General features: G+C 37.5%; 1 protein-coding gene across 1 annotated transcript in view; it reads left to right on the top strand.

The window, feature by feature from the left end:
- The window catches only part of NEBL (nebulette), a 256,681-nt gene that overhangs the window by 73,032 nt on the left and 156,638 nt on the right, over window positions 1-27,011 (top strand). Inside the window, exon 3 of the mRNA XM_032101631.1 lies at window positions 839-923. Within this exon, the coding sequence (XP_031957522.1) occupies window positions 839-923 (85 nt within the window). The remainder of the gene's footprint in view (window positions 1-838; window positions 924-27,011) is intronic.

Genomic DNA, 27,011 nt, shown 5'->3' on the forward strand with positions numbered 1-27,011 from the left:
TGTTATTAGCTTATTTTTTGTGGTCTTTCCTATAACAGAACTTCTTGTTTGACTGCAAAGTTGCAGGATAAATACATGAAAATTAAAAATTAGTGGTTCTGTAAATGAGGAGGGTTTGACTGCTACAGTTCACAGAATCATGAAATGATTAAGATTGAAAGAGATCACCAAAGGCCATCTAATCCAACTTCCCTGCTCAAGCAGGCTTCCCTAGAGCACGTTACCGTAAAATGCCAAAGCAAACAGTAGGAAGGTATTGTAAAGGTGTAAAATTTCAAATGGAAAGAGAGATGCCTGATAGATGGCAGTTCTGAGACACTCCAGCATTTGGTACTGGATATTACAGTCCTGTATTGGTATATTTATTGTTAAAGCATTTGACTTTCCTCTACCCGGAAAGTACCTGCCTTGATCCTTCTGGTTCTTACACTAAAGGATTAAAGACCTGTGGTACTCCAGCTGTACCCTCTTATGTAGTGTCCATTTCTGTAAAACAATTACATTTTAAGGGCCTTTAGTTTAGTCTTTGTCCAGCACATGACTATACCAAGACAATGCAGTTAAACATAGTTTTGATCACTCTGTTGAACGCAAATTTTGGCTGATGAGTCTTTGAAGTCAGTGGGCAGGACGAATGGGTGGGATTTAGACACATTACAGGAAGTCCTTCATGTTGTTTCTGTAAGGCATGTCTGACACAATATTTTCAGAGTAAATACATGTAATTCATAGCATACTATGAAAGAATTCTGTACACTGTAGGAAAGAGTGCTGGGATGCATTTGACTTTCTAGCATGTGCAAATATTTACTGTTTGGCTTTGTGTTTCTTCTTCTAGACATTACCCAAAGCAGTCCTTCACTACAGTGGCTGATACACCAGAAAATCTTCGCCTGAAGCAACAAAGTGAATTGCAAAGTCAGGTAAATAAAATAATTATTTTGTCTTGTTAATATTACACTGTCGGTCCACTTCTTTATAGTTTTTCCAAGTAGTCGTAGTACTTCTTTGTACATACATAGTAGTACTGCAGTGCAATTGTAAAAAATATTTGTAAGTTGGTATAACACTGCAAAACTCAGGGTTTTATTTCTGTTCTCACTTATACTAGTAACCATACTATTGTAAGTCCATTGACATCACTGGAATCCTTCATTTTCAACAGTACATGAAGCATCTAAATAGTTTTTAATGTTTGAAGTCATATAGCTTAACTCAAAGGGTTTATTTTCCTTTGACAAACTACTGTTGTTAGCTTGCATTAAACTTAATCATAAAACAGGGTGTGATTAACAAACAACGAATTTGTCATTAGCAGATATTTAGAAGCCTTTAATATTTATCAACAATGAAGTGACTGAATAATCAGTCTATGGGTCTCTTATGGCCTCTGTCAACTAATAAATGAGGCAGTCTGTAAGCCGGTTGTGATAAACACATTATCGATCAAAACCTATGTAGGTTAATAAGAAATATATTTAAATTAAAATGTAAAATGAAAAGGGGAAAACAAGAGAAGAAAATGTCAGAGAAGACTTAGGTGACCCAAATACGATGCTGGCTATCTACCATAATGTAAAGTTCTGATTGATATTAGTTCATGATTATCTGAAAATCCCTCCTCTCCCCCACTCTCCAGTATCACTTTATACTGTTTTAATTTATGTAATGCTGGAAGTTGTCCTGACTCTGTAAGATGATTGATAATATTTGATTGCATTTTATTTTATGAAAATTCCGTTTTTTAAAAATCTATTGTGTTTTAGTTGAGATCTCTCATTATAAATTCATAGCTATCATTGTCTATGTCATAAAAACCTGTAGCAAAAATCAGATGGTAGACAACAAGACCTTTCTTTTTTGAGAACCTCTGTATAAGTTAACGGGTAAAATTGAAGGAGTGCTAAATAGAAATGGTAGCATATATTGGTGTGTTGTCTTAAAAATTCTTTACCTTTTGCCATTAGAGTTACTGATTATAAAACGTAGACAAATTATTTCATTCTGAAATTCTGCCATCTAGAAAGAGGACAGTTCGTGGTCTCTATGTTTCCTCTTGACTTCAGTGGAGTCTGCTTCATTTTCTTGTAGTTCAGTGGTTCTGTGTGCTAGTTGCCATCGTGTCACAAAGTTAACAGGAACTTAACAGTACTTTTTACAGGCCTTTTAAAAGAATATAAATTCTCAGCCCACTGTTTTTTAGGGGTTTGACAGAAAATGTTGGGATTCAGTAGAATAATGAAATTTTACTACTCTTTGCAGAAGATATAGGAGAAGTGGCTTTCCCTAACCTGTCTGAAACATGCATCTGTGACACTGGGGAAGCATGAGGAAACTTTTTTTGGTATTATTCTCTATTTGTAAGCTGTGAACTTAGTATTCTAGGACTGGATAAGCAGTATCAGCAAGAAACTTGGAGTCTGCCTATAAATAAAATTCATGCAACTGTTCACAATGCACTGTCATAAAATGTTAGATAAGGATCTACTCAAAACTTGGAAATGGAGAGAAACCCTTAATTTGTACAATGTGCCTTTTTTCAATATTGTTAGTCAACAAAAGATTTGCAGATCCAAATATAATTCTAAATAATAAGGGCACAAAATTCCCTACTTGAAAGAAAAGCCATAATGTTTTTGATCGTTATTTACTTCCTTGTTGTTGATTTACATCTCGACTGTGTTAAGTAGTCTAACCTGTAAATCATTTCAATGCTGAAATAAAGATTCCTGGTACTTTTCCTTATCCAATTTAAATCTATTTTGTCATAAAATAGGACTTTAAATTCTGAATAGTTTCTGTAATACTTTGAAGAGTATAAGAACAGAGAAATTGCCATCCTCAATCAGTCCTATTGGCCATCTAGTCCCTTGTCCTATCTTTTCAGAGAAAGTGGAAAGATTCCCAAATGAAAAAATACATGGGATATAATTTTGCATTGTTCAGGTCTCATTCTATGTCAGTGCTGTGCAGTAGAAAAGAGTGTGCATGGTTCAAAAAAAGCCTTTTGTATGAAACCAAACTTGGCTGGATAGAATCACATTGATCACGTGGACTACCTTCCAGTATTCATGAGCTGCTTGAGCCTCCTGCCAATGCATTTGGCAATTTGGGATTGAACAAATTCTGTGTTAGGTAATGTAAAAAATTATGTTAACTACTGAACAAGAAGAAATGCTTTTCTGAAGTAATAGCTGCCTCCTAGTTTCTAAGTAAACATCTTTAATGCTTTTAGTTCTGAAGAGGCACAACCGTGTGTTTAACTGCAGGACTCCAAGTGCTTTTTCAAAATCTGTAGCTTTAGAACTACTCTTTATTTTGCTCAGCGAAACATGAAGAATTGGTAAAGGAAACACCATTAAATGTTGAGTAAGCTAAAATACACGTTTTTGTAAATATGTTGTTTTTATTTTGATTTAAGCAGCAATTGACAGTGTTTTAAGTTGCAGTGCTGGGTCCTTTGTCAAAAATCCATTAAGGTCAGCATCAGGTGCCAGGATGTCATGTTGACATAACATGAAAAGAACAAAACAAAACAAAATACTGTTTTCTGGTGGAGTCAGTAGAAAATGGATAGCTCTTTGGAACACTTGAAAAATTATGTTGTTAAGAAGTCAAAGGACAACATTTGAAAGCTTTCCAGAGAACTCTGTTCTTCTATTTTATATAATATCAGAGCTTTTCCCCTCTTTAGCATTTCCCTTCTGTGGACTTTCATTCTGCTCTGTGGTTGGAAGGAGATACAAGTGCATTTTCAGAGAGGCAGTGTTTGTTCTCCGTTTCGGAGAACTCCACAGTCCAGTGTGCCTCCTGACAGGAGAAAAATGAGTTTGAAGGTCTTTCATCCTCTAAATAAAGAGTAGAGACAGATCCACTGTCTCAAACAAGATTTTTCTTTATGCCTCTCTGATGAAAAATCCCTGGCTTTTTGGGGAATTAGTGCATTCTCTTACTCCATAGCATGCAATGGATACTTTCCATATTCACTTGCCTCTCTTAGATAAACTCATTTACAGAAGTTACTGATATGCTCATCTCAGCTTTGTTTGCTTGGAAATTTCCTTCATGTACCTTAGCTACTGATCTCTCTAACTTTATAACAGTGTAAATTGCTCTGTGGCCTTTAGTCCTCATCTATGGCAATGCTGTGCACATCAAAAGCAGCAACTCCAGTTGAACTTGCAGAAAGAAACAGAGATGTTCTGCAGCAGTTCTTGGCAGGAATAATATCAAAGTGTCAAATCAAAGAGAGGGCTGATGTTTAAGGTGTGTTCTACTCCAGCACTTTCTGAGGACATGTACTTTCCAGTAACTGGTGGGGAACTGGATACAGAGTCACAGGTGTTGTCCTATTGTCTTCTTATCCTGGCCTGTGGTTACACACCCTGAGGCTGCTGTCCTTGGAAACTCCAAGTGCTTCTTTTCATATGTGAGAATATTTCTTGTGCTTCCCTTACAGGAACTTGGATAACTGAAAGTGAATCTGTGTTTCTTTAGGATCATACTTGCAGTTTTTCTTGATTAATAGAGTTCATAAAGTGCTGATTTTCAAGAAGTACCATAATGTCTTATGAGACATACGTGGATGAATCATACTGTCCTAACAATATTATATTTTAACAGTCCTTACTTTCTCAGGAATTGCTTTTGTTATATCTTTATCTGCCAACTCACACCAGGATAATCATGGTATTCTTGAGCATTTGGAAGAGAGTCAGCCTCAGAGAAGGGAATAAAAAATCTTTATGGTCAGATATTTGCATCTAGGATGGCCATGCTCCTCTTTGTTCAGGGTGAAGAAGAGATTGACTCTGCATAGCAATAACGAGTGAAAGTGCAAGAGATGACAGGTGTAAACTGAAATACAGAAGACTTCATTTATGCATAGGGAAAAACATTTCTGGTGTGAGGGTGGATGAACACTGGCAGAAGTTGCTTGGAGACATTGTGGAGTGACCATCCTAGGAGATTTTCAGAAGAGGACTGGGCACAGTCCTAAGTAATCTGTGGTAGTCAACTGTGCTTTGAGTAGGGTGATGCAGTAGATGATCTCCAGAGTTCCCCTGCATCTTCAAGTCTTTTCATATTCAGTGATTTGTCTCTGTCCTGTCCTCTTTGACCATTTCTCTCATCTTCTTGCCTTTTCTCTTTGCTTCTCTATTTCAAAAATATGTCTTAGCAAACTTCCAGGCAGATTATTTTCATTAGCTTGATTTGTTAAAAAAGCCTTTTCAATTTATATGCACCTCTTTTATGAAATCTTTGGAATGAACTGCCACAGTGAATGCTATAGTAGAATGAAATGCTGTATGAATTACTAAAGCAGACATTGGATGGATTTCCTGGGGTACCCTGAGCGAGCTCATTGGAGAAGTCATGGAGAAAACAGTTTTTGGAGCTAGAGACAGAGATAAAAAAATGCTTTTTCAGCTGAGAAAAAGAGGAAGCAATATGATATGGCAAGCAGAAAGACCTTGTTATACCTTTATGGGTGATTTTGTAAGAAAACCCTGGAATGCAATTTAAAGATGGGACTTTTCTAGATAGCCTTCAGGAGCTGATTATTTATATATTCCTCTCTCCAGTTATCTGAGGATCTGAACCCAACCCACCCTATGTGTATGAGGAGAGGAGTGAGAGAGAAAGGAGAGTGCAGGCTTCTCAGGCATCTTCTTGCTATTATATATTTGTGAGTGACAAGTCCTGGAGACATTGACAAGTCCTGGTTGGTGCATTAAAATAAACCCAGACTGCCTGCAGAAAGCTCTGCCCTGCTCCCCTGTGAACCCCTTCACAGTAGTATTTTGTAAATCATGCTCACCTACTAAATGTGACTTTTTTCAGCTCCTGGTTTGTTCCTTCTTTCCCTCTGAAGACTATTTAAATGGCTTGTTTTATCTGCATGAGTGAAAGGCATAAAAATCATTCTTGATATGAATAAGACAAAGCTCCAGAGGAGTGCAAGAAGCAGAATAAATTTCAACTTTCTGGGAAAATGGTTGTCTCCTCTTCTGATTTTTATCTTGCCAAGTACATGAGGGATACTGTCTACATCCTATCTGCTCTAACCTGGCTCCTGTTACTGTGACACCATATATCTACACTGTTTCAGTTATGTTGTTTTTATTGTTTGTTTGGGTTTTTTTTCCCCCTTGCATTTACTTAGCCTGTAAGATTCAGAATGTGACTGTACTGCTTCCACTCCTCTCCTCTCCTGTCTGCTACTCTTTGCTGTCATAGGTGCTGAACCAGCATGTGGAGATAAACATGTCATAACCATGTGGTCAGGAGACATCAGAACATGTCTGACAAGACACCAAACAGGATGTAGTACTGTAATAGATAAACAGACTGTGCAGCAGAGAGGGAGTTTCTCTGTGGAATACATTTTTGTATTATTGACACATTTGTAGCACCCTGAAATTCTTTGATTTCTTATGTGAAAATACAACTCTTCTACTGGGACATAAGATACAGTTATGGGCTACTTTTGAAATAGAAAAGCTGTTTGTCGTAGCTTTAAGTTGTTAAGACAAGTCTTAAATCTGATTCCAGCTACTGACTGCATATCCTAATTTTTAATTTTTTTTTTTAAATCTGATATCATTGGCCTGTATAATTATACAGAATTTTATACTGACTTTCAATGGTAATGTACTGGTCAGTGTAGGAAATATTGCTTGTATAAAGGGGTCTAGATAGTAGTGGGTTTTTTTCATGTTTTTGTTTTACTTGTTTATGAAAATAACTGTTTTTCTTATGATATTGACTGTTCTTTCCCCTGTTTTCTTTCTGGGTCACATCACACCTTGATAATCAGTAAATTAAGCTGTGTAGATAAAAGCAGTAAATTCTTTTTCTTTTTTCTGAACCTATGTTATTATGTGTATCTGCATTTATATCTAAGGACAAAATTACAGGTTTCAGTGCCTGAGCAAAACAACTGCTTCAGACTACTCTTTTTGTACTGTTTCTTCGTTTCTCTGAAAAAAGAACTGCATAGATAATGATGAAAGGAGCACATTACAAAGCAAAGGTGAATACTTGCCCAAAATTCAGAAGAAACGTTAGACAGACTTGCACACGAGCATCTATGGAAAATGGTAACCTCTCTAACTTTTCAGCTTTTTGCTGTTGATTTGACGATACAAAAGTGAAAGTGCCAGCAATTTTTTTTTTTTTTTTGCATTAGTTCTTGCCCTGTTGTTATTAACCACAGTGATGTGAAAACCTTATGTAATTTGATAGGGGAAAAGCAGAACAGAACTGCATTTAAGGAAGCACAATAGTATCTGCAGAGTCTTGGAAGCAAGCAGCGCAAATTTCCTGCTGGCTAAAAAGTTAGGAAGTCTAGAAAGTGCACAGTCACAGGACAAAAACTGCGTCTTCAATGCCAAGACTCAGAAGTAAGCTGCAAAATATATCAATATAATTAGATTAATTTTTCTAGTATATGTTAATGAGGAAATAAACCCATAGTACATTTTCTTTCATGTGTATTTCAGATGCACATAATGTTTAACTGTAAAATGTGATGGGATAATCTATTTACATGAGACAGAGGTAATTTTTGTGGTAGGATAAGGGCAGAGCGATCATGATTTATTATTAATAGTGTACTTATGAAAAAACCCATTTTTATAGGCTTTCTTATGACATTGAATCAATGGACAAGTAGGACATCCTTAACAGAAAATCTTAGGATCAATAAAATCAAAAGTGATTCCAACTACGTTTACTTGTACAATCACAAGTAATAGAAAGGGAACAAGAGAGAGCTACAGAATTCATAGCTGTTATTTGTGAGTTGAGTTGTGGAATTCTTAACTGCATCCACACTAGTATTGAAATATCTATAACTTTTTAGAGGAGCAATTAATAAAAATAATAACTTAAAAATTGAGATATCAGAATTTTTATAATTTAAATACATTCACAAAATACTATAATCTTCAAAAAAAGTCCTTTTTGTTCTAGATGAGGACAGAATGGAGAACATATATGTTCTTTTTCATGTCTAGGTTCTCTTCAGATTCTCTTGAGCTTCTTTCTGGTTTTTACTTTTGGAACTAGATTTTTTTAAATGGTTACTCTGTTGCTTGCAACTGTGTTGCAGGTAATTGGATGCTGTGATTCTTTTTAGTTATGTTTTCATTGGATTACTGCACAGTATTTCAACCCACATGAAGGAAAAATGCATTCAGTTTTAGAGAATTTAAAATAAAGACTGAAAACAGAACAATTGTCATAATAAATCAGGCCTCCAAGGACTGCAATCAGGCACTGAGGACGTACCCATACTGTAGAGTACAAGAGGGTCAGAAAGAAGTTCCTAATCCCAAAGACAAACAGAGTGTGCTGGCTTATGTCCACACTGTGTATGGCTTCTCCCCCTATAATGGATACATATTTTTTTTCCATTTCATAGTGTTTAAGATGGTGTAAGAGCTGAATACCAGCCCATCAGAGTGGCATTCAAGAAGCATGAACCTGAACATGCGTGAAATGTGATGGTAGTGGGGAGTTTCTGGGGTCAGTGTCCTTTGGGTTGTGTGCAGTGACTGGTCAGGTCAAAGGGAGCAAAAGTGGTGCAGATGTGTCCTTGCTGCCTTTCAGGAGTGCTCCCTCCACTGAAGTAGACACTGAGCTGTGCCAGGTCTTGCCTTGGGAATGGCTGGGGAACACACCCAGCAGTGTTGGGTATAAAGGCTGTCAGTACTGACTTTGTCCCCTTGCCCTCTCCTGTTTAGCAGAGTATTTGTACTGAGAAAGTCTGTCAAACCCAGAAAATGAGATCGCATCTGTCTTTCTTTCCTTTCTGGGCTTCAGATCTGCATCTTTCAGACTGCCACATTCAATCAAAGGGGGTCCATGTAGTCCTGCTGCCTATTGCTTACACTGCTGTTTTTTCACAAAAACTGGCAGTACTTGTGATCAGCAAGAGGAAACTTGACTCAGTAGGTGACCAGTCTGATCCAGTGTGGAGTATTGCTAATGTCATCATTAAAAGGAAGGACAGCTGAGGAGCATGCCTTTACTTACTCACTTTGGGATATCAAAAAAGAAATTTTCAGGAATATGGTTTTAGTCAATGCACTGTATTAGGAGAACTTGTTTTATTTTCTTGATGTTGCTAGTGTCTTCCTCCAGAAAGTTCTTAGTCTTTGCCTTAGACTTCCATTTGTGTAATGGCTGGGATGAATTATCTCTCCCCCCACACCCCCAGCAAATTGTAGTGGCTGGCATATTTAATAATTCAAAATTGGCATATGAGTATTTTTGTTAATACACTCTCATACAGAGTAACAGCTCAATATTTTTTTCCAATGTGAGATTATAGGAGTGAATTCTTTGTACATCAAAGCATCGGATAAATCCATTTGGCATGTCACATTGTGTCAATTAATGATTTCCATTTAGTTTATTTTAAGCTCATATCTTTTCAGAAGTACTGACCTGTTTCTTACCAAGGAACGAAGCTAGTCATCCATCTTGTTGTAATGAGACCAATTTTTGTGTTCATCTGTGGCAATATCTTAACAAACTTCAGAGGTTCTGAACAGAGAATTTATAGAGGCAATGTTAATTTTCCCTTCAATTTTTTCTTGTCCTTAGTCTCATGGCCTTAAATGCTGAAAGAGTATGATAAACAACAGTATTTCTGCTAATTTTATTGGTTCTCTGAAAATGTTTTGAATTTGGTCCTTATCTCTTGTTTCAGTTTTTTTCCACGAGGTTGAGCTACTTTTACGTTTTAGACATCAGGGTTTTTATTCTTACTGATGCTACAAGCTCAGCATGTCATGAAGAATTTCTTCACTGAAAGGGTGGTTAAGTGGTGGAAGAGGCTGCCCAGGGAAGTGGCGGAATCACAATCCTTGGAAGTGTTCAAGAAACAACTGGATGTGGCACTTTGTGCTGTGGTCTAGTTGATGTGGTGTTTGATCAAAGGTTGGACTCGATGATCTCGGTGATCTTAACCAACCTTAATGATTCTATGATTGCGTGTCAGTTTTTGTAGTTTGAGGGATTCTTGAGAGGGATCATTGCTCACAATGTCGCATTGTTTGGCAGATATCCATAATTCCCTTTCAAAGGAGAAAGCAAGGAGAGATCAAATCCATTGCTAACATACCTCTGGAAATTGCTTCAAATGCATTGTTAGTTTGCCCCATAGCTGAATATTTTTCCAATAAACTTGTTACATATTTGTATTGTGATGGGAATGTAGAGTTCAAGAATTTCCATGAGCATGATTATTCTTATTTGATGCAATTATATATTTTTTATTGGAATGCATCCAGTCTTTAGATCTATACTGAGAAAACAGGAATATACTGATTTACCTGCATGCTTCTCCCATGTGATTAGCTGTGATTCAAGTCTGCTTTTGTAGAGCTTTTATAAGTATGCATTTTGTTTAGCAGTTATTTGTATCTGCTAAAGTATCTTAAATTGATAAATATTTCTATGTAACAATTGAGAGTGGCTGGATTTCTTTACCTCTTTGGCTTTTTTTTTTTTTTGAGTGTAACAAAGAAGTCAATATAGTTGCATATTTTTATTTTGTGTAAAACAGCTGTTCCTATTGTGTGCATTGGCTACTGAGTAGCATCCTTTAAATCTATTATTAATTCTGTTTTCAGTCAGCATTTGTACTGGAGGTGGCCTTAACAAAATGACTGGCAAAGCTGCTTAATAGGAGAAATCCAAGCCTGGTGAGAGTGTCACATTCTCTTAATTGGAAGTCTTACAAAGCAGAAGCTTTAAGCAAATTAAATGAAAAAAAGAGCTTTAGCCTTAGCAGAGGAATTAAAAACTGAATAAACAAAATCTCTGTCATTCCCTGTGTTTCCCAACGAAATGTAATATTCTGGCTTATAGGTTTTGAATAGCTGCAGAAGGGCTTTGTCTGCTCCAGCAAGAGATACTTTTTGCACTTTGAAACTTTGAGGATATTTCTCTCTGCCTGTCTCTGAGTTTGTTTTTCAGTTCTTCATAATTTCTGACCAGCCTGTAGCCTGAGCTGTCTGGCCTTGGTGCACTTGTAATATGCTGAGTGTGGCTATGAGAAGGAGAAAGGAGAAAGGCTTGCCTGACGATGCAATGCCAAAACAACACATGAATCCAAAATTGCATAGTATTAGGCCTTTCAGAGTATTTGGATGAAGAAGAAAGGCAGGAGGGATCCTGGGCAGTCCTACCCCTTGACCCCAATAAAAGGCCGTGAGCGTTCGTCAGCATTTTAGTTGGTCATTTTCCTGATGCTTCAGTTACTTATTGATGGGGCTGTTTTAGATCCAAGAAATATATTGTCCTCCTGATTTATTCTCAGATGGTGAAGGGACCATTCAGAGTTCAATGATTTCTTGTAACTGCTGCCTCGCAGGATGGATTGAGGTCTATTTGGGGTGATAGTTTGTCAGGTAGTGCTATGCTTGCAGAAGATTATGTTGATGGGCTTTCAAGTGAAAGGGTCAGGAAAAAAAGAGAAAGGAAAAAGAGTAGGATTAGTATAATGTTTAACCTTGCTCAAAATAAAGTGAGTGGAAGAAAATACTAAATGCTTTATTTGCACCAAATGTTAGAGCTTTGAAGGTATTTGGTGGAAACATTTGGGGGGGAGGAGGGGCAAGTGTTTGATGTTAGAAACTGCTTGGAGCACAGGTTTATTTTTTTCCTGTAGTTTACTAGATTCAAAATTTTGAAGGACAAAATACATAAGATGTTTTAATTAAAAAAAAAAAAGGCAAAAAAGAAGACTTGTAGCTTACTATTAGCAGTGACAAAAATTTAAATATTTTGTACTTTCATGACCTTAGGTTATATAAGGTCAGTTTTATTTAAAATGTAAACATTTCTATATAAATATATCTACATTTAATATATTTTTTTAGTATCTTGTGAGTTAAAAATAGTTGAATTCTACCTAAATGAAAATAATTTTACTGAGTAAAATGAAGCATAAATTTCTTGTTTTAAATTTTTTCCAGGAAGTATAGTTGAATTGCTTTAAAGCTTTAGGAAATGTAAACATGAATGAAATTACCACATATATTTTTGCAACGTAAGATAAATGTTTAATAGTGTAATATATTTATCAGTAAATGAATTGTTGATATAAACTTAAATGTGTAAACATGGTCAGAATAAAGGTCCAGGTTGCTCAGCCCTGTTAAGAAAGGAGTAAGAGAGATGTGTGTTGAGGATGGGATGCTCCAGTGGACGGGTGATAAGGCTGGAATGCAAACACCCGGCACAGAGTCTTGGTGGGCACACGGTGCAGCACCATTTGAGATAAAAGGGAAATAGGTTACGTTGCTTGTTCTGATCAAAGGAAAATGCTTTGATCTGTATAAGAGGAGAATCAAAAAAATCAAATAATGTTGTACTTGACTTGAATTGTGGCTTTCTGGTGCGTCACTGGCATGTGTATCCTTGCATTGTTAGTACTATGCCTTGTGAATATGGTGGCCTTTGCCACCATCTTGAGCCCGTGCTCCCTTCTTATGGACTAAACTGAACACTGGAGTCTTTCGATACTGCTGTTGTCTCCATCAGCTTCTGCAACAGAGACTACTCTTACTTTTCCATACTTTTAAATTTAACTTCTTCAGTTTAGTTCCGTCCTTTTCCAATCTCTCATCCTATTTTATAGCCTAAAGCCCAGCTCTTGCTTCTGGCCTTTGCTTTTACTTTGTGTTAGTTCTCCTTTGCGATCTAACCTGACAAATTCTTGTGACAAGATGTGAATTGAGCAGGCAGGAACTGGAATATTTTGAAATGACTGATACCAATGAAAAATGGAGCTGCTGCCCTAGAAGGCTGTCAGCATTGCACAGCACCAGAGATGGCAGGGCTCAGTGAGTGAGCAGCCGTGGAATGGGGATGTGGAGGGCAGGACTCCAGGGAGCCGTCACGCCTGTGCTCCGAGCGAGTTATAGTTATGCATATGTGTTTTGATGGTAGATGTTAGGAGGTGAAAACTTTAAAAATCCCCTCTGCTTTTATAGATGCCAAGGCCATAGAGTAGTAGTATTCTGCCACCTGGGGTGTAGAATGATCTGGACGGATGAGATTATCTAAAAGGTTGTATGAACAGTGTCCCTAAAAATGCCTGTTTCTGCCTAGTGTTTAGCAGTGTATAATATGTCATGGCTGTCTCAGATAAAGGCTTGTAAAGTAGGGTAGAATCCGATGCCTGATTACATAGAAGGCAGTGTTTGAGTACTGAATGATAACTAGACCAAATTTAGCTTTTCAGGAGACTGGAGTCAAATGTAAGAAAAAAAGACTGAAAAGAGATAGGGCGTATCAGACGTCTAGTGAAAAGCACATCTGCTGTCCTGAACCAGAAAGTTGTGGAAGATTATGCTGATCATCTCATTTTACAGCACGGTATAGAACCTTCTTGTTCTGAGAAGCATGGTGACAGGACTCAGCAAAAAACTCTTTTGTTTAATCTTTTACCTCTGCTGCTTTCTTTTGTTCAGAAATAATGGAAAGAAACTTCCTGGTCGACCATATATACTGAAGGTATTTATTTTAAATTGCAGCATAGGATGAGCAGAGATCTGTAACCTGAATATTTTTCTGAGGGAAATCCCAGCCTGCTGCAAATGAGTTGAGGAGTGGATGTTTTAAAATGGTTTTAACAGGCATTTCCATTTAATTTTACTTGTTGTTTAGTGCTTTAACATAAGCATAAATTCCTGGAGTGTTTAAAGTGTTTCTGATTCATTACTTCTGTCTACTTGCAAGAAAATTGTGTTTTACTAGTTAAGAGTTGATGTACTTTGGGGACTTCTTTACTGGCAAATAATCACCCTTATTAAATGGAAGTTATTTTCTTAGCTTTTAATAGTTACAATAGAAAATAAATAAAACTGATTAGCTCATTCCTAGAAAATGTTTTTTGACTCTGTAAATCCTGTAAGCTTGAAATATGTTAGTCCACTGAGTTATTTTTAATATGTATGAATGTTGCAATTAAAGCAGAGAAGCTTTTTGGCTAGAATGGTGTTTCAATAATTGTCAGCTTTTTCTAATTTATTTTTTCTAATATATGCTGTAGGAAGCTCATATTTAGTTTTAAAATAACATGTTTTTAATTTTTCATTCATTTCTCTTTGCTGCAAAACTTTGGGTGCATCACTGTTGATGGGAATTACTTGGAATTTTACTGTAATCACAGGACAATATCCTTTTGCTAAACAAGCTGACAGTATAAAGTCACAGCCAGGAACTTGCTCTGTCTGCTGTAGTCATCTGTAGCTGCTTGGGATCTAGATACAGTGTAGCTGCTGCTGTGGGTCTTCAGCTAAACTAATTTATTCAGCTGAGTATTTTGTATTGCAAAGAGACTTAAGCAACAGCACTTCCGTGTCTTGGATATCTCTCCATGAGGCCGGATGGAGCAATGCAGACATTGGGTCTGTCAATAAATTGACTGCAAAAGCCTTCAGCTGGAATCATAGTTATGTGGCTGAAATTAAAATATCAACTAGGAACTTGTTCATTTATTGGATATTTGGTTTACTAGAGATTATTTTTTTCAGTTGTATGCTTATGTTACCACAAGTCTCTCAGAAATACAGTGCCAAAGATGTCAAGTAAATAGCCTTTGTTTTGACAGTTTGCTATTAAATTATAAATAATAATATTGTAAGGAAAACATAAATAAATGCAGTTTTAAACTGAAATTTTCTCACTATGAGGCGAAAAAAGTTAGCAAATATAATCCCAGGGTTAAACTGGACATTTATCAATAATGTTGCTTTACAAATAAATAGACTGTTTCCTTTTTGTAATCTTTGAGATGACAGCAGTAAATTATTCATCTGCAAACTCTGTTTCTGTACTGAATTGATGGCCGAGGTTCATTGTGTTCGCCAGGCTGATTCATGTTTGCTGTGGAAATGGTGGAGTAGCCTGTTGTTACTACCTTGGTAATGAGCTACAACAGCAATGATGAGATGTTGTCTGTCTAAGGGAATAGAAAGATATTTCACCTAGGAAAGGAAAGGAAGGACTGGGGAAATGTATTTCCTGCTTGATAATTTATTTGAAAGAGCACATCAGAAACAAACACGTGACTTACAATTGCTTTATGTCCTATCTTCCCTTATTTACCAGGTTTTTCTTTCTTCGAGGCACATATTCTTGCAGCAGAAATGAAACAAATATTAGCTACTATCCTGACCCTGATTTGTAAATAAATTACTGAAGCATATTATGTCTTAAGGGTGTTTGCTTTGTGTATATTTCAATTACAGTAGGAATGTATGCTATTGAAAGGCAGAGGTTATTGCCCTAGTTCTTTCTTATCTTGCTTCCAATTAAATCTGACTTCTGTTACCATAGCATTGCTTGCTCGTATGCTGCTTAGTCCAGTGCTGGTCATTTGTGCATGTTTTCTATTTGACTGTGTGGCTGTTCTTACTGTTCCTGAACTAACAGTCCCTGTCGAGTCCTTTTTGGTCTGGGAGGGGGTGGTCAGGCAGCTGTTTTTCACAACTGATACAATTGCTAATGTTTCCTATGCAAGAAGGCAGACTTCTACTCAGTACCCCTGGGGAGTGTAAACATCATTTTTATCATGTTGGAACTACAGGCTCTGTCAGCTCAGTGAAGTTGTTCTCAATTAGTCTGAGGCAGTCCAATTCAGAAGGGAATAGCTGCTCCTGTTCGAGCCCATTTTTCTTTGAGTGTTGCCTGCGCTGATTTCCAGCTGTTACCATGCAGCTTTGGGGAGCTAATGGGGTTCATTTGGAATATCTATCTCAAAAGGAAATGCCTGAGTCAGTGTCTAGTTGAATGATTGGAGATTTTCACACACAAAAACCCTGGTTAATACCCACTTAGCTAATTATCTCTCAATGTACATGATCATCCTTTTCAGTCCAGTAATTAGAGAAAATTAAGTGGAACCTTGCTAATTTGCACTAATGTTGGGAACAACCTATTGCCAATTACTGAATTTTGTGAATTAGTGCAAATGAAAAGAAGCACTTTTTACAAACTGTAGATTAACACGTGCCATACCCTATGCAATAGTGCCACATTAATGCTACATGCCAAGAACTCACCTGTACACGCAGGGGAAGTTAATACAATGTAAATTGAGAACAGAATCTTTCTTACACTGAAGTTTGCCCTTTGTTAACTGTGTATAGATTACTACACTGAGGCCTAAAGTCACGTGATGTGTCATGAACACCATTCCCTGCTTTCTAATAGAGTTCAGGGAGACTTTTGGAGATCTCCTTTCTAACACAACTTAAAGTTTTTCCTCTTTTGAAGCAGCTGTAATTGTCACCATGGCTGCCAGAGTCAGCACAACATCTTCCTTTGATCCTTTTGAGCTCTTGCAAGGGGCCAAAAAGCTGGAAAAATCAGCCCTTCTGAAAATCCAGTGCAAGTGAAAGATCTCCAACTGCTGTGTTTTCAAAATGCCCGTGTTTTTTTTCTTTTCCTCCATGAAAGTAGTTTTGCTGATGATTCCCTTGTGTGGCTGCATTGCAATCCCAGTCCTAATCTTTCTTTCAGAAGGCTCTTTTTCCAATCCCGTTAATAGTGCCAGAGTTAACCCCATGGTTCCCGGACATGCAATTTTTTCTTAGACTTGTTTGGGTAACTCCTGGAAAGCAGGCTGCCTTCTTGCCCATGTTCTTTATACTAAATCACCCATTGCTTTTGGCATGATCACTGTCCAGATCCCAAAAAAATCCTAAAACGCCTGGTGACCATATGCAAAATAACTACTGGCTGTTGCCAAATAGTTCGGTGCCACTTGCAAACCTGATCGTCACAGTGCGAAGGGCTGTTTTGGCACATTTTGAGATTTCTCTACCGGTCTCTCTCATATGAACTCCAAATAATGTCAGTCTCATGTTCAGCTATAATTTTTCCTCATGTTTATGTGCCTGATCTGAGATTTGGTGAGAAACAAGTGAAAATACCTTGCAACAAAATTTATTATGCTTCTGTTCCCTTGTTTCAAGAACCATCTTTTCATTGTGTTCTGTTACTTTTGAAAATAACGACAGCAAATCAGAAGCAGGAGCACTTCTTCCTAACTGTGTTCTCCCCTTTCTTTGAGAATCTTCCACTTCAGAAATTAGTAAAATTTATCTACAAAGCCAAAGTGATTCCTTTGGAACTTTATCTTTGCAGTCATCCTCTGTAACAGCTCTGCATCTTTCTGGGGCCTCTCTCCATCTGGTCTGAGGTGGTACCTGAATTTCTTTTACTGGAATCTGTCCAGTCACAGTAACACAAACTGATGAAAGCTTCGATGCCTGTAACTCTCCAGAGCTCCAGCTTATGGATAGGAAGGTGAAACACTGTATGTAGAGCAGCCAAATCTGCTGTTTATGGCCTAATGGTAAGATTATGACAGTATTAAGATGACCTGCTTTTTAGCCTAGGCTACCTTTTACTTCTCTAGTTATAGGGAACTTCCTGTAAGCTGCAGGAGCCAAATGCATCAAGATTTTAATTTTATGTGATGTAAATTTAGGAAAATAAAAAGTGGGAAACTAATAAAGGTTGTGTTTCTTTGGTTGCATTCTACCAGCTGTCCTTTTTGGTGGTGAAAGAGCTTTTACAAAAATAAGAATGGTGTTTGGTAACCTTCAAAGTTATGAGGAATGAAATACAAGATAAGATTTTCTTTTTTTCCGGCTCCTTTACGTTCGGACTTTCAAACCAAGGGTTAGTTCCCCCAAGTGCCTAATCCCAATTTATTTTCATCACAAATGGAACACCTTAATATTTAAATCAGTCCTAGGGATTCAAATTATTAAATTACTTTTTGAGACTTAGTCTTCTAAGTCATGTAATAGCTTTTTGAAAAGCATGTTCTGCCCTAAGTTGTAACTCATAAATAAAAAAAAATCCAAATGAGTTCCACTAAGAACTCCATTTTAATGGTCTTATTCTATAGTTTCGATACAAACTGACCCCTGGATTTGCCTAATTAGAAGTAAGAAACAGTATTAAGATAACTAGAACATAAAAGTCAGTGTAATCCTTTTCATGAAATCAGGTATTATGCCTGGGATAGGTGATGTCTTAAAAAGAGTATTTTGGCACTACTGCCTGGTTGTGTCCCTTCCCAAACTGTTTCACACCCTCAGTCTATTCACTGAGGGTGCAGATTGAGAAATATTCAAGCTGTGAAACTGCTGTTCAGTAACAGCTACGACAAGTGTTATGAGCATTGTTTTGGTCACATATCTAGAACACAGCATCGTACAAGCTGCCATGAAGAAAATGAACTACATCCCAGCCAGCCACAGTACAGCCACGAAGACGTTAAAAGAGGGGGAGAACTTGATGTGTGAAGTAGGACTGACAGAACTGGCTTTCCCAGCCTCAAGAATAGAAGACTAAGGGGAAACTTAACCACAGTCTTCCCATGTCCAAAGATAGGTGCAGACAAAGTGGAGGTTCTCTCTTTGCAAGGTTGCGTGGGGGTTAGGAGAAGAGGCATTGGGAATAGCTGCTTCAGAAGAAATTCTGTCCTGGAGATAAGAAAAAACTACTTCACCATACAAACAATTAACCATTGAAATAAAGTGCCCAGAGAAGTTGTGAAATCTCCCTTGCTGGAAAAATTCAAGATTTGGCTTGACAGGGGTCCAATAACCTGATCTAAACCTGGACTTTCAACAGAAGATTGAATGAGATGAGCTCCAGCCTGCTTTGCAATGGTTCTTCATGAAACATGAACTGTTGGTTTGGTGATTTTTAAAAAAAAATAGTTTTCTGAACACAGCTGAAGTGTTATAAATACATAAGGTGCCATTGTTTAGATTTAATGGGATTTTAAAACTAGTGGAATTCCTACAACTGAAAAAGAAATGTAATTCAGTAAGCAGTGATATAAATCAAGATCTTTTAAGGTCTATTCCTTACTGCTCTGGTAACTGGGGTGTTTAGTTTCTCCTCATTTGCTAGTTCTGTGATCTCTGAAATGAGGAAAATTTTCTTATTTTTAATACACTAGAAGAATAATACCCAATAAGCATCTAGCAATGAAAGTGCTATTTGTGATACCGTTTAATTCCTTTTGCCAAGCTCTTCTTTTATTTAGCAGATATTCCTCAGGGACAAGGACATTTTGGGTTGAAATATATTCATTTTTAAACAGCAGTGAAATTTCTAGGTTTTTTCTGCCTTGTAAAATAGTCTAATTTTAAAACTTATATAGGATGCAGGCTCTCCTAAGACTTATGTTGTAGGTGTATATTTTTCTGTTACTGCTTATGTAAAATTTTTGTAGCTGTTTTTTATTTCTTTGAAGGGAAATTGCCCAAATGGTGCTTTAAAAAGATTTATTTTTGAATTTTTGAAGGAGGCAATAAAATCAGGCAATAAAATTATATTCCTGATATTGATAGATATATATTGATTTTTGGATTGCAGTTCAGGATAGCACTGTTCAAAGGGCACAGATTGAGAATGCAACAAAAACCATCATACAAATACTGTCAGATGTGGGAGGAGGAGTTCGCTGGAGTTCACAGAGAGTGTCATGAGGAAAAATTCCCTGGTGCTGATTTTCTTCCTTCAAAATATGATGAACACTTACTGTAGCCCATATGTAAAAGTGTAGATTTATATGCATTAATATGGGAAACTAAAAGCAAAAGCTGTGGCAATGTAATTACATAACAATAATATGTTTGCATAAACAATATCTACTGTAAACATTTGTCTTATTTTAAAATATAAACTGAAGCAGGAAAATAGGTCAGGTTCTGAACTTCATCAAAAAGAGAGTGGATTAAAGCATCAGAATTAGGCAGATGCAGCACAATAATTGTACAGGGACACTTAAAAACTGTGAGGGTCAAGATGAAATCTTTCAGTAAGGAAGAAAAAGAAAAAAAAATCCCCCAGATTACAGCAACTTAAAAAAAAATCATTTGAGTCACAAAATAAAAATAAAGAAGAAGGAAGAGGGTTAAGTGTTGCCCTCTTCCCTCCTGGGAAATATATCAGACCATATGTTTGAAAATAAGAAAACCTTTTTTGAATTCTATGGCAGCTGATGTCAGAAAACTCTTACGATAGTGCAGTACTGACCTCATGTGTTTCAGGATATAACAAAATAAGTGTGTGAGAAAATGTCTTGCAGTTATGAAATAAAATATTGATGGCTTTTTGCTGACATGTAGGAAGAAAAGAGAAACCAGCAACACTGTCTTCTTGTTCAGCATTATAAATACACTCATTTGGGATTTCAGATTTAGCTTGCTGGTATCAGACAGTATATGGATAGTAGTTTTGCCAGGGAACTACATATTAGTACTTGAATTTTCCTAAAAATGAGTGAATTCATGGATTTTGGATCTTGATTTATTCTTTAAAACATTTGCTATCACAATATTACCCCTATTATTATCCCATTTTCTTTATTCTACAGTCTTGAGGGGAGTTGACTCACTGAATAAAAGCCTGGGTTGGGAATTAGACAAGTGAGAAGGTACTCATAAATGAGAACGATGCTGAGAAGGTTCTGAACATAGTGTATCTGTTACTTATATTAAATTTTTTGTCTTGCCCTTTGTTAATTTTTCTTTCTGTTAGTTTCCTTTTGTTTCTATAGTCTTCTATTAATGATCTGCCCTTCATTTTCCGTTTTCCCCGTATCACACTTTACAGTCTTTTAACTTTTTCTCTGATCTCTTCTAAAAAGAATTTTGCATGTACTCAAATGACATAGTTATCTATCAAACCCTTAGCTATTTCATCCCTAAAATTTTGTTCAAAGGTTCATGTTTGCTTTTGTAAAACAAATAAAGAAAGCTTTATGCTGGACTCTTTTTTCTCTGGAAACCCTTGGTTGTGGAAAGTAATTGATTGTTATGTCGAGATGCAGTGGAATCCAGCTTGGAAGGATTGATTATGAGCGTAAAGAAAAAGGCTCCATCTCTGCTGATGGGTTAGGGGGGGAAGAGAAATGAAAAAGAGAGGAAAAAGCAGGAGAGTGCAGGAGAAGGAAGAGGTTAAGAAGAAAAAACGTTAAACTTTAGATATTGTAAAAATGGGCCTTGAAAGATTGCAAGAAACAGACTTTTTTAGAAGATGTTTTGTGTTATTGCTAATTGTTGTGTGATAATTGTATGCTAATGTGACAGAGGCTGGAGAAATAGCTACAATGTGGCTAAATCCACCTTATATTTATTATTCACTCAGTTTTTCTCAAGGGTATGTGGCTTAATGTGTATTAAAAATGGTCATAGTGTTTCTGGCTTATTATGGGGGTTTTGAACTCTTTGCAGTGTTAGGTTTTGGGTGGTGAATATAATTTGTAGTTGTAATTAGTTAATGCTGTGAGAAGTGCTCTCTGCCACTTGATAAGGGAAGACCAAGCATTGCATGTGCATTTCTAACCTGTACATTTAGGACGTAGAATTGGATAAGTGAATTATAAGAATTGTTATAATTCTTAAGCATGGCTTTTACCATGTGTCCATATTGTTTTCAGAAAATTAAAAATAGTAAATAGATGGTATTCCTGAACGTGTTGCTAAAAGGTATCCAGGAACAAACTCTGCTCCTGCCTTCTGCTTTCTTCACATTGAGAGTCAGCTAATAAAGTGACTGATGGCTCAGCAGGGGTCTGAGAAGCCTTTCTCAACCTCCTCTAGAGTTCCTGTGCATCCCAGTATGGATGGAGGTAGCACATCTGGCAGTATTTGCTTTGAAGCAGGAAGCGTGAGTTTGGGATTGTGGCACCATCTCCACTGCACTGGCTGGCAGAGCAGCTTAAGCACGTGAAAAGCATACACTGCATCCATTCAAAATGTGGTTGAACATCTGTAGCCATGTACACTCCCTTGAATTCCTGGCAGAAATTCCAGCTGAATCAGCTAGAATTGCACCTGGCACTTCCATCGTACTATGGTAAAAGAAACGGGTTGACCTAAAAGCCAGATTTATGTGGATTTAGTTATGGAACTCTCAGTAAAGTCAGTGCTAGCTTTAAGGGCTGTGTATCACTTTGGAGTCAATAATACATGCTGTGCTTGGGTAACTTTTGCCTTTTTTTTGATGGGAAAGAATAGTGTCCTGTTTTGCTTACTGAGTCTTGGTTGTGAGATATGTATGTAATTGAGTCACGGAATTGCTGTGGTGTGAGCTGAAGGAATCATAAAAAGATTCATGGGAAAGATGGTGTTTCTCTGGGCTCTGCTGAAGTTTTTTTTGACGTTTAAAGAACCAAGATGTGGTGTGGAGTTCACAGAGGATTTGAGGCTGTAGTTAAAAGTAAGTTGGAATTTGTTTGACCTTTCTCCCTGTACATTCTTTTCAGAGCATTAGGTGGCTGAGGTCAAACTGAAATGTGTCACTGGTCAGTGTCTGAATTTAATTAGTAGGCAAGGACTTGGAGAACTCTAAAGTACAAGATGTTTGATCACCACCTTCCCTTTTTAAGTAAAAACAGAACATGATCTGTTTGTGTTTTCCTTCCACCAGCTGGTACAGTTTCTTGAATTTGTTTGCTTCTAAATGTAAGATTTAAATGTGGGAAATGTTACAGAAAACTGTTGTATAACCAGGCTGGTTATTCAGCCTGGTTTATGACATCTGCAATGGTTTATGTGGACAGTCACTACTATATATTACACTTAATGACAGAAATTATGAACAGTTTACCATATTTGCTGAGCTGATTTTCTGACTTCCTAGTCAAAATTGCCAGCTTTAGGTTGATTTATGGATAAACGTAAAAAAAATTAAATTCATGCATTTTACTCTTAAAGAGACAGACTGTTGTAGATGAGTATGATGAACTGTGATATAAATACTCACTGACATTTAAAAAAAAGCAATGCTCATCTAGTTGGGAATGGCTTTCCTAAGCCAAAACACAGTAGTAACACTGCATCTTGGTAACAAATATGTTTGCAATGACTCAAAACATTTTTGTTCCTGAAATTCAGCCTGTCTGATTTCTTTATGTACTACTCTCAGCATTTAAAATAATGTCAGGGTTGAATAGTTCTGAGAGAATGACATTCCCCTGGTTTGAGGACAGTTTGTAAAGAATTTTTTTACATATAGTCTTTTAATAGTGATCACATCAAAGAGAACAGAAGCAAGAAATTCTAAGATATTAAGTGTGCATGATAGGGAGTTTTTATAAAATAATCCACCTTTGATACGTATCAATTATTTCCATGTTACCAAAATGACACTCTATGAATCCTTGCCAAAATACAGTTTAGGTAGGGCCTTCAATTCTAAGTCTTCAAATATTTAGTAACAGTTATGGCAACACAGATCTGTGTCTAATTTTTCCCCTTAAAGCTGGAATATCTTTTATATTGACTGTTAAAGAGTAATAGAAAAGGAGATGAAATTTAATATATTAGTTTGAAGTGTATAATTACACCAACCATGTTTTCTCAGGAAATTCTCAGTTCTTCTTCAGTGCTGTCTACGTTATCACTTAGTCATATATTTTCTGTGCTGTAATTTTTAATTTTTTACTCACTTAGCAAAGTGATGGGCTGCTGAGAAGAGACAGGATCATTGATCTTCTGTTAACCCATGTTTCCACAGTATAGTTATTTTTGTCATGATTTGAATAGAGTACACAGGGTATTGAGGCTATGGTGCTCTAGTTAACACTTAGAGCTTTTGGTAAAAAATGCCAGTGCAGAGTCCTCCATTTTGAACTGGATTTCCTATGGATGCCGTAGGGATTCAGCCCAATGGCTACACTGCTGTGTTTCTAGGGCTCCTGGTGTTTACTGGGGATTCTTTTTCACTCTGTGCCTGGTGTATCCTTCAATGTGTGTTCAGCAGGACTCCTCTTATTAGGCTAAACTGATAACAGCCTCAGTTGGCATCTACCCATAATTAATAATTTCAGAGGATAAAGTATTTGTCAGAAATTTAGCTGGCAGGTGGAAATGGCCAAAGCAAGTTTCCCAGTACAGTGCTGTTAAAAAGTAGGAGAAGTTAATAAAAAGAAATAATAAAAAAAATCAAGCTACTTGTCAAGAGTTACCTCGTGGCAGAGCCATGTTTAATCTTAGTGCATGATATTATTGTGATAACGAGTTTCTGCACATATACCATGATAAATAGATGCTATTCTTTGATGGAAGTGATTACATTGTATGTGTTGGCATTTATGGGACCTTGTTGCATTTTTTCAGAATATTCAATCTTCTCACTGCGTTTCATCTATTGTTTTCTCTGACAGCTGGAATAAGACCATGAAGTCAAGTGGCAGAGGCCAGGAGGTCTCTGGTTGCTGAGCTGCCTTTCTTCTTTAATTTTCAAGTTAGATTTGTTTGCTGTAGTTGTTATTTTTCTGTTTCTACTTGGTGGTTTATTTCAGTTCTAAGATAAGAAAAGCAAAAATCTTTGTGCCAAGGTCTTAAACTCTTCCTGCAAATTGAGTATATTAGTAAAGTGCAAAAGCATCGTCATGTAATTGCCTACTGCATGTGAGCAAAAGAGGTTTTACGTGGAGGCAAATCAACCTGCAGATAATTTTTCCTCTCCTTCCATCTGAAAAATTAGCCTTGCTTACCCTTCATATTTTAAATAACTGATCTTCATTAGGGTCAGTAACCACCATCTTGAAGAAATGACACTTCAGAGAAGCCTTACAGTCTTTGTGCACTTACCGCTATTTTTGACAAAAAATTTCCATGTGAAATTCAATGATGGTTTCTTTTAAATTTAATTTTAAATGACACATCAATAAATGTGGGCCTTTGGATTGCTCCTCCGTAGTCACCTACAGCTCTGGCACTGCTGCTGTTTCCCTCCTTCCTCTAGTTTTTTTCTTCTGTGCTGAATTGCCTTCTTTGTAATCTGAACATTTCTGGCTGCTTCTGCAGCTCTTCTACTATGTGGTGTGTGGAGGAACTGGAGGGGGGATGATGAGAAAATATTAGCAAAAATATCATAATTCTTGTGCAATATTACAAGCATTAAATTAACTACAATTTAGTTCTAATTCAGGGTGGTTGTGCTTTTATTTTTTTCTTGTAAATGGTTTGCCATGTGTTTCACACTGCTATTCATTTGCTGGATTCCCTTTGCTCGACAGTAGCTTTTATTCATCTAATTGTGTATTTTTTAAAAGTTAACATTTTCTATTTCTGTCTCATTTGATGCTGGTGCTACTAACAAAGAGAAAACTGAGACCAGATGGTTGCCAAACAGTGAAGCCACCTGGTATTCTTGCAATGCCAAATATATTTTCCCCTCCATTTTTCTCTCGAAAATTACTGAGACAGGTCCAGGATTTTATGACGGTCCCAAGAATTCTTACATGCAGCCAGACAAATATCCAAAATCCTGTTAAATTTATCCTTGAAATTCTCTTCCCTGCTGTTCTCTTTCTCTGGTGCTTCCATCTCACGCTCTCTTTCCACTGTACCACTTGGGTCTCCCACTGGAACTCCACATTGCTGACTCTCACACACGTGGTTTGCAGACCTTACTCCATTGAGGAGCCTCCGAGGCTGAAGGTGAAGGCCTGACCCTGACCACTGCTTGCTCCATCACCTCTGGAGCCACAAGCTCTGCCAGGGTGGGATAAGCAGTTCCATTGCAAGCAGAATCCAAAAGGGTGAATCTGCCAGGAGTGTTACAGGAGCTTCTCCCCACCTCTTGGGCTATTATTAGTGTGTAGCAAACAAAGGAAGAGCCACCCTGAAGGGTGGGGTGTTTTGGATGTGCAGCCTGTGGCTTGCCATCTGATGCCTTGTTTATCTGAGCGCCAAATCTGAACTGATGCTGCTGTCAGGGGCATGACCGTGTGAGCTGGGACTGACATGACCATCGACTGAGGATACAATAGTGCACATACAGTGCACAGTTTGCTCAGAGTGACTGAAGTTAGACTAAGCTAACCAAAAATATTTTTTCTCTGGTATGAAATCCATCGACGCTCTGCTCCCCATGCCGGTGCCGTATGCTGATGTGAGCCGCACCATGTGTGTGGTGACAGACGAGCTGCTCGAATGTGCGCTTCTCACACTCTTCAGAAGTCTGATATAGGCAGTGCCTGTGTCAGTATTGATACTGAGACAAGCAGTGTTAACGCACCATATTGACACAGGTCTGGGTCAGGGAGTGGAGTGTAACTCCTCACTTAGCTGCTGCCAGTCCTCTGCATCTTCTTCCTTCTGCCTTTGTACCCAATTTTCTGGACCCCGCTGGTTTGTAGACCCCAAACACCTTGTATAACACTGACATGAACCCCTGGGTGCGGTGGCTCAGTGAGTATACGTGTCCATCTGAACACCCTAGTCAAATTCTGGCAGAGAGAACAGCTGCCACTGTCAGCTCTCAGCAAATACCCACATTACTGCAGTATCTAATGGCTCTAGTCCTAGAGTGCTTTGCTAGGAGCCATACAAATTCAACACAAAAAATCTGTATCTGCCTGAAAAGAACTTATACTCCATCTGTAAGAATCAGGAGAAGGCTGTAAACAGATGAGGAAATGAAAGCAATAGTACGTTTGGTATTCAGCAGTGTAACAAACAGCTGTCTCTAACGCTGTGTGTACAATGTACCTAATTACTAATTTCTTATAGTTCCTTTCCTCTTGCTGTTATCTGACAGTGGTTGTGGCAGCACTGAACTTTCTTGTCAGAGCCCTCTCTCTTGTGCTGAATATATGGTGTCTCCATTTCTTTGCTCACTTTCCTTTTATATTACGTACCGGTTCCCAGGATGTTCTACAGGTGTCAGAATAGACAGACATTCTTCTTTTGTCAGGTTTTGATCTCTACTGCTCTATCAGTGGCTGCTTTCCTGCTAACACAGTGTCCCTAGATGGCTGCAAGCCATCATGCAGGGCAGACCCCTTCAAACAATGACTGCAGCTGAAAATGGGTTTTGAGAAGTCCACGTTCCTGCTGGTTACAGTAGGTTGGACACAGTCCCATTACAACACACAGAGTCTGGTTCAGCAGTAGTCCTTTCAGGAAAAATATATCAGAGTGGCCTCCCTTCAAAAT

Source organism: Corvus moneduloides, chromosome 1, assembly GCF_009650955.1.
Source record: "Corvus moneduloides isolate bCorMon1 chromosome 1, bCorMon1.pri, whole genome shotgun sequence".
Taxonomy (NCBI): domain Eukaryota; kingdom Metazoa; phylum Chordata; class Aves; order Passeriformes; family Corvidae; genus Corvus; species Corvus moneduloides.